Genomic DNA, 14,971 nt, shown 5'->3' on the forward strand with positions numbered 1-14,971 from the left:
ATCTATATATAGTAAATTGTGTTTTTTTTTAATCAAACAAATTGCATTTGTATTTTAAACAAAACACAGACCCAACCTCGTTAACAAATGGATCCATAATGTCATTTTTCAAAAAAGATCCCTCGTTTCTCGCTTATTTGAGTTTATCTTGTCAGTCTCCACTTGCCACATGCCGTTTACGGGTTATAACGAACAAGTTCTTTAATTCAGCAAGCGAAGTCAAGGAACAATAATCAGGTTAATGATCACCTTATCTACCCTCGAATTTCACATTAAAATATCATCGACCTTAATTATTGCAGGTTTTACTAAGGTTCCATTTCTTATCTGTGGTGTGAAATATTTTCTAACATCCCTAAAGCTTTTTAAAGTTTCAATGCTACCCTCATCATTTAAGTGGTTAATATATCTCAATTTTTTTTATTCTTTTTCATATGTTTTTTTCCTTCTTCTATGTACTTTATCTCCTCAGTTTTCTATGTACATTAATAATATTTCATAAAAAAACTTGAAACTAAAACTCAAAAAAAATATTCTTTTTAATATTATAGTAGTATCAATATATAGCTATATTTTTAATAATTTTTTATATATTATGTCATAACCAAATTTTGAGTTTCCCTAAAATTTCAAAAAAAAATAAAAAGGGTAATAATAATAATAATAATAATAATAATAATAATAATAATAATTCAGATTAATTAGGCATAAATAATTATTCAAAATGACATTGGTGGGTGGACAATTTAGGATTTTGTTGAAGAAAGATCGAAAATGATGCCAAAATTAAAAGAATTGATAGGTCTAGGGACTAAATTAAACTTTGAATTAGTTTAATTAATGTAATAAGGGATTTAATTACATAAGTATCAAAGTTCAAGAATCACTTTGGGTTAAAATTGCAAGAAATAAAATTTTAAGGACTGCAATGAATAGGCGTTGAGACTCTAAGGGGTTTATTGATTTTATCAGGGATAAATTTAAAAGAATTAAAAGTTTTAAGAATCAATTAAGAATAGAAGGCCTATTCATTTCAGTCCTTAAAATTTTTCATGGTCTGTAGAAAATTAATAATCTTTCTAGTCTCACACAGTATTATTGTAAAAATAGAAGGCCTACTTCCCAGCCCCTTAAATGCACAAGACCAAATCTAATCTGTCTGGACTCGAAGCTCCTACCCAGTTAGAAAACCTCGAATCTCAAATGGATGATGCACTGACAATACAGGTTGAAGATACGTAGCAGGCTGATCATATAGAATTTATCGGCCCATTTTGGAGGCCCATTAACAGAAATTACTCTTTAACCTGGTAGCTGAATGGCCTTTGGTCCACGATAGACCCCTATCGATGGACGCCATCCCCCTCCTAATTAATAATATGTCTGTTTTAACTATATCTGACTAGCCACCGTTTGTTTTTATATTTGGAATTATATTCCTGTGTGCTTTAAGTAGAGGGACAAAAAAATTTGATAAACGGATTAAATTAAAAAAATTAGAAAAAAAATTAAAAAAATAGAACCATGAAAATAAATATATTAAACTTATTAGAATATTTTAAAAATATTCAGTTTAAGTTCGGTTTTGATTTTATAAGCCTGAAATCAAAAAAATTAAATCAAACTGATTTAGTTAATAAATAAATCAAACCAAACTGAACTGAAAAGAACCATTAGCAAGTCCAAAGAACAATATAATTTTTATATTTTAATATAAAATAATCAAACTAAACAAAATTAAATTGAAATGAATAGAAACTGGTCGATTGAGATTTAATTTTTAATTTAAAATAACCAAACCGAACTGAAACCGGCTGGTTGGAATCGATTTTGATTTTTTTATATATTTTATAAAATTTCAGTTTGGTTATTTTTATAGGTAAAAACCAAATCAAATTGAAAATGATCATTTCTAGTTTTAAGTGTATTACTAGTGTAAAAAAATGAAAAATATCTATATATAAAAAATATTTTAATATATTTTTAAATAAAAATTGTTTTTGAAAATCACAACACTACACACATTTGTATTATTACTGTGTTTTTCAAGCAACGAGGAAGTGAAAAGGAAAGTTGTTCCAGAATGGAGATGTTAGATTATGGTTCACACGAAAGGTAAATGTTTATGGCAAAAAAAATTGTGGCCGTAGAGCCTTCTTTTACATGGGGTGGGACATGGAGTCTTCAGGTAAGAAATCCGTGACATACTGTTGGCTGTGAGCTCAATACTGTTCTGGTAGGAGACCAGATATGTTATTTAAAATAATATTTTTTTTTATTTTTTTTTAAATTTATTTTTATATTCAGTATATTAAAACAATTGAAAATACAAACATTATTATTATTATTATTATTATTATTTTAAATATCGGCTACCATCGGAATTCCAGACAAGTGCTTTAAAGAGAGTGTTTGTCTACACGGCTGCGGTTGCGTTTTATTTAAAACGCAGTCCGCAGCCGTTTGGTAACAAAAAAAAAAAGCAATTTACCGTGCATGGGACCCACGTGTTTTTTACGTTTCAAACGCCGGAAAGGAAAAGCTACAAAAACTTGTTTTTTTTGCACTGTAGCTGATAAAAATTAACGAACAGTGCAATTCAATTCACTTGCACTGTCCGTTTTTTTTTTTTTTTTTAATTAAGTGTGTTAATTGTATTAATTTTTTTATAAAAAAAACTAGTTTAAAGAATTAAATTCATTTGCGATGTGAACAATATTTTTTTTTTGAAAAACTGGTATAGAGTGAATTAAATTCACTCGCACAGTAATATCAATTTTATATCTGATAATATTTTATCTAATTTTATTACACGCTCAAAAAATTATGAAAACTGTAGTTCTTATTCGGATGAATTTTGTACGTAATGGAATTATAAATAGTTTAATGGAATAATAAAAAATATTTTATATAAAATATTATTTTTTTCACGATGTAATAGGAGTAATTAATTTTACAATATTTAAATTTAAAACCTATCAATATTAGTATATTTTTTAAAAAATTATTTTATAACCTCAATTTCAAAAGCATTATAACCAAACACATTTAACTACTTTTTCTTCAACCTCAATTTCAACCACAGTTTTAACCAAACATCTATTTTTTCAAACCAACCTCAACTAAAAATACTTTTTATAAAACAATTTTTTTTAAACCATAACCACAGCAACTACAACAATACCAATCACACACAAAGACAGCAAAGAAGTACTATCAAAATTCAAAACTGTTTTTTAATGTCGTCAAATGTATCTCAATGTGGAGTCCATGAAATTTATTATCCAGATGCTCAGCACCGACTATTGTACTTCCCCTCAGATTTTTTTAAAATTACCCTCCACCGCGTAATCAAAAACCCCTGCTATTTTTGGCACAAGCATGACGTCGAGATGGCCTGTCATGACATTACCGACGATAAAAAGTAAATAGGCCAAAGACACGACGTGGAGCCACGACGAGTGGGGATAAAGAATCTTCTTTTCTTTACTTCGTTGTCTTGTGTTCCTTTTTTTTCCTTTTCTTTTTATAACTGTTGATATTTGTATCAATTTATATTGATTGATTTTTTAAAATTTAAAATTAATAATTATATAAAATTTCAGTGATTCTAAAAGTTAATAACATTTAAAGTGATAATTTTTAAAAAAATTAATTTAAAATCTGACCAGTTGATCTACACCATTTCATCATCAATAATAAAACGTGTTATTCTTGTATTTCTTTCTTGTTTTCACAAGGTTTTTATTTACCTTTCAAATCCGTGTTTTGTCATCATTTAGTTAAGTATAATTGTTTTTTAAAAAAATTATTTAAAAATGTATTTTTTATTTTTTAAAATTTATTTTGATATTAACTTATTAAAACTATTTAAAATCATAAAAACATTATTTTTTTTTAAATTAAACACAAATAAAAACTCGACGTGAAGCCAAGAGTTCCAATTTCACGGAGAGCATTTATGGTTGAACCTTCCTTCTACATCATCACCAGCCATTGCATTCTCATGCTTAAACCACAGTGTCTCAAAGTAAAATGCCTCTCCTCCTTTTCAATGACACGTCGTTTCTCCTCGCAGTTTCCTTTGTGTTTAATACCCCTTTTTACCCTTGAACTATTCAAGCTGTGTCATGTCGATGTTTATAATATTATTTCGCTCAATTTTATTTTTCAATCATTATATTTCAAACAAATATTATCTCTTTCTTTATTTTTACCATTATCGTTGGCCAAAAATCCTTTTCAAAAATCTGATTTTCGGTATTTCGAGGAAAAAAAAGTTTAACTTGCACTAATAAAAACTGAATCTACTTTCAAAAATAATTTTATTTTTTCAAGATCAAGAAAAGTTTTTAATATTTTTTTAAAATAAATATTAATAAAATTTAAAAAATATAAAATAATTTGAAATGATTTTGAATTTCATCTACAAAAACCTTGAGAACGATATTAAAACCACTTATATAAATTCATATGATCTGAGAGATTTATTAAATCGATAATGTAAACCGTTTCCTTAGTGTAGGTAGGCGCTTTATAAGGTTTCTTGGCTTTTTGTTCGAGGATGAAGGAAGTTTTTATTATTTTAAAAAAAATAAAATTTTGAAAAAAAATTAAAAAAATTTCTTTTTTTATTTTAAATTAATATTTTAAAATCATTTTATATAATGATATCAAAAATAATTTTTTAAAAAATATAAAAAATAACATTAATTACACTTTTAAATACGCTCTTGAAAGCACTGCCCAAAACGTCGCCGTGATGTGCGCTATATTTTGATAAAAAGTTGGTACTCAGTGCTCACTTTCGGCCCTGGAGTCAACGTGGGGCCATCTGCCTTACTGAAACCGTTCAAGCAGTCAGAAAGAAAAAAAAGGAAAAATGGTGACGTGTCATTAATCTTGAACATAATTTTTGGAACATAGAAAGTAGCGAACAAGTCAAAAAAAATTCAGAAATAAAAGAAACACTGTAAATACTCTTAAAATGCTGAATTTTTATTTCTCTACTCGCTAAAAGATATAGAAAAAATAAATTATAAAAAATATTCTCCTTAAATAGAAAAAAATAAAACTAGAAAATATCATAAAAAAATAATTAAAAAAATATTATTATTTTTTTAAAAAAAAAAACTTTATCTTGGGCGTTATGGACCTCTTACGGTCCCATGAGAAATGTGTAAAAGCAGAAGGCATCAAGGCATTGCCAGCCACACACCTTTTGCTCCTACGGAGAAGGTAACATTAGGTATTTTAACCTACCTTATTTAAGAGAGAGGGCCGGAAAATTGTGCACCAGAAGAAACCCAAAACCTTAGTATTGAGATTGCTGGGACATATCACATATTCTTTGTCGCATCGAGAGAGTCAGGAAAGGGAGAAGGAAGAGAAATGAGGCACTGGGGTCTAATTTTCTTAGTGATTCTGCTCATTCAAGAACAGGGGATTTTTCTCCAGGTTGAAGCAGATGATGGGTTCATAAGAACCAAAGGAGTGCAATTGCTGTTGAATGGTAGCCCGTTTTATGCAAATGGCTTCAATGCCTACTGGCTCATGTACTTTGCAACAGACACTTCACAGAGAGACAAAGTGACATCTGTTTTCCAAGATGCTAAGCAGCATGGCCTTACACTGGCAAGAACTTGGGCTTTCAATGATGGTCAAGATAGAGCTCTACAGGTCTCACCTGGCTACTACAATGAACAAACTTTCCGGGTAATCATGATACACCTTGCCTTTTACTCTCTTTTTACTCTTTTGAAATTCTTCATCCTCGTCCTCTCTGTCTTTGTTAATGATCTGGATTTTCATTTTCACTTTTGGCTCAAAGGGATTGGATTTTGTCATTTCCGAAGCTAAGAAGAATGGGATTAAGCTGATTTTGAGCTTGGTGAACAACTATGAGAACTTTGGAGGGAGAAAACAGTATGTGAACTGGGCATCCAGTCAAGGCCAGTCCATATCATCTCTTGATGATTTCTATACAAACTCAATAGTGAAAGGTTACTACAAGAATCATATCAAGGTGAGGGTGACTCTCCATCTTTCTGTCTCCCTGCCATTATTGTCAATATTTCATACCACTATTGGTGACAGCTTGAGAGACAAATGATTCAACCACTGGAGTGACTCTCTCTCTCTTAGTGTCCTTCCTTTCCTTGTAAATCGAAGGATTTATTGGTTTTCTCGTGTTTTACAATACCATGGTTATTTTTTTCTATTTTTTTTCTGTATATATAGACTGTTCTGACAAGACGTAACAGTATCACCGGAGTTGCTTACAAAGATGAGCCAACGATAATGGCTTGGGAGCTTATGAATGAACCCAGATGTGCCTCAGATCCATCAGGAAGGACCATTCAGGTTAGTTGGATAGACTTTTCCATCTGATCTTTCTGATTCTACATGTCTAGTTTCAAGTTACAATCTTTTCACAACCTCTCAATATTTCTGAACCCAAAAGTCTTGTGATTTTCATTTATTCGTTAATGTTGTTTTGCAACTCCACTCGGGATTGCCAAAATGGAGTCGGTCACAAGAACTGACATGCTCAAAACCTTGCTTGTTCAATTTCCTGCCTCCACTCTCCAAGTTGGGGCAATAATTTAAGAACCTTTTCTACTATTATTGGCATAGGATTAGGTGAGGTTTTGGCAGTATTAGTTTCATTAACATAGTCGGATAAAAGGGTCACTGATAAGATTAACAAAAGTGTTACGCAAAAGGAATGATTATAACGTCCATTAAGAGCTATCAACTCCTCATGAGTAAAAAATCTGGTTTGATCACAGACAAGAAAGTAAAATTATTAAATAGAAACAACTGTTTGATTTTACTTTTTTTTTTTATTATTAATACGAGTGTCCGAGTTAGCTTGTGTGCATTTTGACTTATTCCATGAATCCTGAAATTAATAACTATATAAACCTCCAGTGATCCCGATGTTTGTAAGACTTGAATTGATGACTTCTAGAAAGCAAATTTAGGATCTGACTAGTCAAGTTATATCTTTTAAAATTAAAAAAAAATGTGATTTTACTTAATTGTGCTTTGTATGGCAGGCTTGGATTACAGAGATGGCTTCTTACTTGAAATCCATAGATGGAAATCACTTGTTAGAAGTAGGCTTGGAAGGGTTTTATGGACCATCTTCTTCTGAAAAGCAGCAATCCAATCCAAACTTTCAAGTAGGGACAGATTTCATTGCTAACAATCAGATACCTGACATTGACTTTGCCACAGTTCACTCCTATCCTGACCAATGGTAAAGTTTTAATTAAAAATTTCCACCTAAAACCGTCCCTGATTTGGTTCAGTGAATGGTTTTCCAGGCAATAAATGCATTCCTCACCAAAATGTGGTAATTTTCTTTATGAACAGGTTGCCTAATTCAGGTGAAGAAAGCCAAGAATCGTTTTTTGAACAGCTGGCTCAACAATCATATCCAAGATTCACAGAACATCCTTCGGAAGCCAGTTCTGTTCGCTGAATTTGGAAAATCATTGAGAACGTCGAATGATAATCAAAGGGACCGGCTGTTCAATACAGTCTACTCGGCTATTTATTCATCAGCTAGCAGTGGAGGTGCTGCTGCAGGTGGAATGTTCTGGCAACTACTTACTGAAGGAATGGACTCATTCCGAGATGGGTACGAGGTAGTCTTCAGCCAGAATCCTTCGACAACTAGTGTCATTGTTGATCAGTCTCAAAAGCTCAATCGGATTCGAAAGATGTATGCAAGGCTGAGGAACATTGAGAAGTGGAAGAGAGCAAAAGATATTCGAAACAATGGCAATTAACCTAGAAGATTGAGAAGCAAATAGGTCAAGCTCGAGTATTGATATTATTAAACTATTTTTATCTTTATAAAGGCAACAAAATAGCGTATTCGGTGAAAGTTTCAAGGACTGAATTCTCCGTTGGAGATGAATCAGCTCATCCAATAGTACTTATTTCAGCGAAAAAGAAAAGGAAGCGATTACACTTGAATCAAAAGCATCCCCTCCTCGACTACAGCAATTTTATTCCAGCTCAGGATTAGCTCTTCTGATATATAGCCAACAGGGTTGAAGTTGAAAAGTCAGAGAATAAACAGTGTATTATCAACCCCGTGGTTTGTGTTTTAAGCAATGAACCTATCCATATTGCTAAATGGACTCCATGCCCTTCAATTTATTCAAGTTAAAATACTTCCTCTTCTCGGCTGTTCTTTCACATATGGAAGGAGTACGTAATTTACATATACAGTAGTTACTTCGTCGTGATCACAGCAGCCAAGTGCAAAGATGTGGATCGATTGCTCCGTCAGCTTCATCACCAGGATTAGGCACTTCTAGATAAGGGTCCCATCTTTGATTGTTGCATTCTTCAGTACGGCTGTGATCCCTGATCTAATGTAAAACCCTTCACCTGGCCTGTCTGCTTCTTGAACACCCTGATAAGTCGAAGCACAATCAAATACAGGACACTTCTAATTGGTTTCTTGAACATTCTAAGTTGATATGAAGTTCAAAGAGAACAGAAAGCTATACTTACATCAGCATTTGTGATGATCACATCTTTTCCTATCTTGGCATTCTTATCGATAATACAGTTCCTGAGAGAGAGAGAGAAGCCATGCACATGTTCCACCATCAGGCAAAAGAATCCAATATGAATATTTAAATTGCTATAAGCAATTATGATTGGATACATGCGCCCCTAATACTTTATTTACAAATTACCAAGATTCGAATTTCTAACATTTAACATTCAGTTTGACCTTTTTTATTTTTTATGATATTACAAGAAAGAATCAATAAAGAACCATAAACTTCAGAAACAACATGCTGGTCTCATCTTGTACCTTGCAAGTTTCTGCATGTGTGCCTGTGCATGAGAAAGAGGAGTTGCAGCTTAAATGTTACCTGATTTTGGTATTTTGACCAACACCAATTGGGACCTTTCCTTCTGCTAGCAGAGAGGCAATTTCAGATTCAGTTTGATAGTAGTCAGCACCCATCATCATAGTATCCTGCAGATATAAGTACAATCCCGTTAGGCTATTACTATAATCAGTCGGCACTCCAGAATTGAAAGAAAAACCGGCCAGGCTTCTACATGATGCCATCTTGGCATCAATAACAATCACCATTTATCTTAAAAAATTCGTGTTCATAAAGTCACTTGTATTTATGGGATTTCGATAGGAAAAAATGAATCAAGTGCATTTTGATCCTTTTCAGATGACAGAAACATGCAATTAGAGTGGAGGTTTCATAACATTTGATGCCTTGAAGGCATCGCAAACACATGCCTCATGGAATGCACTGTCTTTTACAGAATGGCTTACAACTTTCCACTAACTTAATGTCACAATATCAATCCGTAAGATCACCATTTACTGAGCTTAATAGTTTTTTTTTTTTACAAAGAAAAATGTAATGTGATATTATGAAGGCAAACATTCCATAAAAAGACGATAAAATTCACAATCTGCAGTTGATTAGACACAGGTCTTAAGAGGCACAGCGTGCAGCATCATAGGATTGTCATGTGTACTAAATATAAACCAAAGCACTATCTGGAACAGCATGGGCTCCTAAAAGCATGTTGTTTCCAGTGGAATTCCTTCAATAATGTGCATTCCAAAATAACTAGCCCTGCTGGTGTCAATTTCCTAGCATACCAGCATGCTTAATTTAATCTACTGCCGTCTATGAGCCTATTTTTGTTGAATTAATCAAATCTAGATGGGGTAAGAATGTGATGCCCGTGAATCCAGAAGCCTGCCTCTGTAAATCAATTAATTTATCACCAAATAATGTCTTCTTAATTCAGTACTAGCTTTAAACAAGAAGGGAAGAGAAGCGACGCGGCAGGGAAAGAGTAGGAAAAGAAAGCTAGCTTACTGTAAGTTCAACGCCACTCTCTAAACGTGAGCGAACTCCTACAATAGAATGTTGCACACTACATTCTCGTAGAAAGCAGCCATGTGAGATTATTGAATCAACAATCTGCAATAAAAGAAAGTGTCATGAGGTGCACCAAGCACATTAGAAATTGTAACCTCATTTGAGCTTAAAGTCATACCCTGCATCTATCAACTTTAGTTGGCGGCAAGAATCTAGGAGAGGTGAAGAAAGGTGTCTGCGGATCATAAAATTCAAACTTCGGTGGCTGCATTAAAGAACCAACTGATCAATTTACAAATCACGACCTTTTTTCCCTCACTGCAGTGCTACCAGGTTAAGTAGCTTGGTCATTTCCATAATCAGAAAAATGAAATTACAAAAATGTTTCTGATTTGGAATAGGTTAAGTACCACTTCACTGCTAGATGATCTAAGTCCATAAAGTAAACGTGCAATTCTGAGATTGCATAGGATTTTGAATTCATTGGAAATGACAAGATACTTCTACCCCATCCACAATATTGTTCACTCTTTTTTCAAAGCATTACCAAAACAATATGAACAGATTTTTTGCAGCAATGATTTTCTGATTTCACAATATCTAATAACCCAGCAGAGAGAAAAAATGCTTTCATCAATTAGCTTAGAGTGTAAAGGTAGATACTGCAGAAACGAAAGGGATGGCAGTAACACCAACCTGCTTCGTGAGGCCCAAATTGGCATCAAAAAATGACTTTACTGTTCCAATGTCCTCCCAGTAGTCATTGAATAAGTAAGCCTAGAAAAAATTAAAAGAAATAAGAAATTCAATTTCTAGAATAAAGCTAACCTATGCAAATTAACTAGAAATAAAAAAGGACATGTGGATAAATCTATGTTTGAAGGGCAGTCGCACCTGGACATTATGATCCCTCACAGCAGATGGAATGATTTCGGAACCGAAGTCATTGCATGAGGGATAGCTCCACCTCAGAAGCTTCAGCAGGACATCAGTTCTAAACACATAAACGCCCATTGAAGCAATATAGGGAAATTGCATAGCTTCTTGTCTGGAGAGTCCAAGAAGAGTGGTATCAACTTGCTGCAGCAAGAAGAGGATATCACCAAGAGCTAAATTTAGATAAAAAAAACTGAAGGCATATCAACTGAGAGAAGACCAAAAGGGATCTTAATTAAGTATAAAATTAAGATATTGGCGCTCATGAAAAATAAGATGATTATAGGACTAACTACCATTGCTTTCAGATCGGGGCCCTTGGGTTTCTCGGCAAATTGAACGATACGTCCAGTGTTGTCAATCTTCATCAGTCCATAATCTGGTGCACGACTGCAACATATCTAATTTCAATGAATTTCCAAATGCAAAACAACATTTATCTACAATAAATGTTCTGAATGATGGCAAATCGAATGACAACAATTACAGTTTTATATTTGCAGGGCAAGCAGACATTGCCACAAGACACCATGCCATTTGACATAAAAGGACATTAGAGATACCTGTCATCCATGGGTACACAGGAAACTGTAACATCTGCATTTGTGTCGATATGCTTCTGTAAATACATTTAGGCATCGAAAAGCAGAACTTAAGTCAAATTCCAGGAATCAGGAAAGCAAGAAAACTGTATTGATGCAATATCCCACCAGTGAACGCATAAAAAGAGTACCTGGACAAATTCCATGTAGTTCATTCGATAAAGATGATCACCAGACAAGATCAATACATGCTCCACGTTCTTGTTCTTTGCATCCTGAAAGACCAAGTGAAACCATTTAGTCTAATTTACAGTTTCAAGTCTTCAACAGAAAACAAAATTATGAGTTCTCACCTCAAACACCCATATAAACTGCCTCACAGCATCTGCGGTTCCTTGAAACCACTTCTTTCCTGTTTCCCCTGGAGTTTGAGTAGCTGCCAAAACCTGTCCAAGGTATCTCTTTCAAGAACTTTCACACCAGTAGCTTACAAAAACACTCAATTTAACAACAACGACAACTCTAAAGACGTATGACGATACCGTAATAAGCACTTAACAAGCGATCATTCTTTGATGATTACTGCCTTGCCTCAATAGACCAAAGCATAAGTTCATCTCATGATACACTTCTGGTGGTTTTGTATATAATTTAGCAGATTCAAATTCCTTCTTCTGCACAAAAACCATCTTACCTCCACAAATCCATCTCCAAAACTAACACCATTCCCAAGGTTATACGTGCGAGCTATATGCCGATTGAGCGAGAAGGAGTTAAACTGTGTTAGGATGAAAATCTTCTTTATCCCACTGTTGATGCAATTACTCATAGGAATATCAATCAACCTGTAACAGCCTCCAATTGGAACCTGTATGGAAGGAAACAAACATAAATTCTACAGTTTTCTTCTCACAAAGATGCAAAAGACTAAATTAACCAGGCCCCGTTATCTCAAATTTGTAACAAAAATTCAATAATTATTTCTAGAAACCATGAGCTAATTAAATCTTACCGCGGGCTTGGCTCTTTTGCTGGTAAGAGGAAAGAGGCGTGTCCCAGCACCTCCACCTAATATGATCGAAGCTACATTACCTGGGTCTGCTTGTTGAGTCTCGAACACAGGTGCTTCAAACGTCTGAAATCAAAATTAATAATAAAAAAACTTAAGCATCGCAGTCAGACAGGATCAGATGTTAATATATCAACATTAGACGTTGAACAGTTTTTGTACTCACCACAATTTCTTTGTTAACTTCTGAAGTAAGAACAGAGTAGGCAACTCCAGGCTTAGCCTTTTTCACACCGCTTCTCAGATTTTTCCACAACAGGGGACTCAAATCCCTGCTCTTCGGGTTCTTCTTAATCCTCTCACCCCAAAAGTGAGTCCCTTTATTTCTAATACTTCCCTTGTTAACATTAACCACATTGGCACCAGCACTTGCCTTCGATGCTCCACAGAAAGAATCCATCTTTGAATCAAAGCAAGAAACAACAACCCCAAATATATTTCTTAATGTAAGATCCAAGAAATTTAGATTCCTAAAACATTAATAACATGACAATACAAGGATGGCCAAAATGTAAATTTTTTGTTGATAGCCTCTAAACAGTCAGAAACCAGAGCAGCAGGTGCAACAACGATGATAAATAAAAGCCACCCTGATAAATCTAAAGTTTTGAATGTCAGAGTACAAAAGGCTCAGATAAAAAAAAAAACTAAAAAGATCGAGTTTGTTTCAATGACTGATAACAATTTAGGAGAAAAAGATGTGAAAATATGTGAACTTCGAGTGGATTGCAGTTGAAGGCAGAAGAGAAGATTGAATGCAAGAGTGGTGATTATTGTGATTAGTTTTGAAAGTGATGTGAACCAGAAGTCACGAGAAACTAAAGAAGTAAGGGTGGGTTTGAATATCCTACAGAGAGATTTGCAGGAGAGAATCACTTGTGATCACTATGCATACCACTTCTAACTCCTCAGTCTGCGGCTGCCAGTCTTCTATTGTACTTGAAAGTTGAAACAGTCCTTCTGCACGCATGTGTGGTTGTTACGGTGTTAACTTTTACCGTCACGGTTAAAAAAAATTATTTTTTGTTATGATTTTTAAAATTTAAACTTCAAAAAAATATTTATTTAGTTAAAATTATTGTAAAATAAATTTTTATAAATATTTTGATGTGTTGGTATTAAAAATAATTTTTTTAAATAAAAAAATAAACTTAATTTATTATTTAACAAAGCATATTTTAAATAACAATATCTTTCTATATTCAACTGCAGTCTTAAGTAATGCTAATTGTACCCTTTTTATCTAGCTCTTCTATTTTAATCCCAAAAAGAGTTTAATATAATATTTCTACCAAATTAAATATTTATTTTCAAAGAAGAGGGCTCAAATTGAACTAAATAGATTTGATTAAAATTTTATTAAAGTGATGATTTAAACATTAAAAAATAATTAATATCGTCAAAACTTAAAAAATCTTAAAAGAAATATATAAAAATATCAGAGATTTTATGATATAGAATGATTAATTATTTATTCTCACTCTATCAAGAGATAGACACAAAGAATAAAATAATAAATAAAATAAAAAAAAGTCTGTTTATTTAAGAATATATTTTATTATTTTTTTATAGGTCTTCAATTTAATATTTTGTTTTATCATCTATCTATGTTTTTTTAAACAGACACAAAAAGCAATGGAGCTACAAGCTGGTTTGGTTTAGATTTTCTACATAAAATATTTTAAAATTCATGCTCATATAAATACAAACAAAATCCCCACAATTACCAAAAAATTTTTTTTCCCGATTTCACCATGATAGGGAGAGATTTTCACTATTTACTGTGCTACCAAATCTCAAGAAAGATTCTTATAGCTATCAATATATAAATGTACTTCTTTCTTTTTTTCTTTTTAAATTCATAAATTGGAATGCTACATTCTCACACAAAATAATTTACTCAGCTAACAAAAGCTGAAAAAGGCACATTCCTCCTTCTTCTTTTTCAAGCAAGAAGAGTACACAATCATTCAACGCAATCTTAATTAATCAGGACAGACTATTTAATTACTGATTAAAATAATCATTAAACTAGCATTTATTATTAGAATGTGTTTGCCCATGATCCATGGATTTCTCTAGCTCATAGGTAGCGTGCTATATATATATATATATATCACCAGATTCCGAGCAAAATCTACCAGAAATATGTAAATCATCAGCAACTAGTCACTTGAATCCACATGGGCAGAGAAACACTGCGAGAGTCATCAACTTTGACAGTGTATTCGTGCCACGGCTCTGAGAGGAAGGGTGGCAGGTGAGCCAGCAATTCACATACACAGTCATACATCATTCGCCCACAGGCAACAGTGATCTCCATCCATTAATCAGGAGAAAATGTAAAAAAGTTAGACACAAGTAATAAAAATGTTAGTGAAAAATGTAAACTCAAGCATTGAGATTCTTAGAGGGTGTTGAATGCGTTTGAAATGCTTTTAAAAAGTGCATTTAAGAAAATCAAATAAAATTAGTGTTTTTTTAGTTTTTTTCAATAATTTTAATGTGCTAATAACTTATATGAAAAAAAT

At 32.9% G+C, this 14,971-nt stretch overlaps 1 protein-coding gene and 1 pseudogene across 1 annotated transcript; one reads left to right on the top strand and one right to left on the bottom strand.

The window, feature by feature from the left end:
* The first annotated feature begins 5,202 nt into the window (after positions 1-5,202).
* LOC118062124 (mannan endo-1,4-beta-mannosidase 7-like) lies at positions 5,203-8,199 on the top strand (annotated as a pseudogene).
* Positions 7,985-13,355, bottom strand: LOC118062123 (glucose-1-phosphate adenylyltransferase large subunit 1). Its single transcript, XM_035075808.2, has 14 exons — positions 12,607-13,355; positions 12,384-12,506; positions 12,066-12,239; positions 11,725-11,817; positions 11,563-11,646; positions 11,393-11,448; positions 11,126-11,219; positions 10,788-10,973; positions 10,590-10,670; positions 10,072-10,158; positions 9,891-9,995; positions 8,907-9,013; positions 8,536-8,596; positions 7,985-8,434 (listed from the first exon to the last, which is right to left on the bottom strand). The coding sequence occupies exons 1-14, from the start codon at positions 12,838-12,840 to the stop codon at positions 8,333-8,335; spliced, it is 1,587 nt and encodes a 528-aa protein (XP_034931699.1). The 5' UTR covers positions 12,841-13,355; the 3' UTR covers positions 7,985-8,332.
* Positions 13,356-14,971: the final 1,616 nt, after the last annotated feature.

The sequence above is a fragment of the Populus alba genome, chromosome 5 (genome assembly GCF_005239225.2).
Source record: "Populus alba chromosome 5, ASM523922v2, whole genome shotgun sequence".
Taxonomy (NCBI): Eukaryota; Viridiplantae; Streptophyta; class Magnoliopsida; order Malpighiales; family Salicaceae; genus Populus; species Populus alba.

What these genes read in the sequence shown, in the direction of transcription:
- LOC118062123 (XM_035075808.2), bottom strand. Translation starts at nt 12,840, where the DNA reads ATGGATTCTTTCTGTGGAGCATCGAAGGCAAGTGCTGGTGCCAATGTG. An exon ending in ACTACATGGAATTTGTCCAG is followed by an intron (nt 11,449 to 11,562) that starts GTACTCTTTTTA and finishes ATGTATTTACAG; the next exon opens with AAGCATATCGACACAAATGC. An exon ending in ATTTGGGCCTCACGAAGCAG is followed by an intron (nt 10,159 to 10,589) that starts GTTGGTGTTACT and finishes TCTTTAATGCAG; the next exon opens with CCACCGAAGTTTGAATTTTA.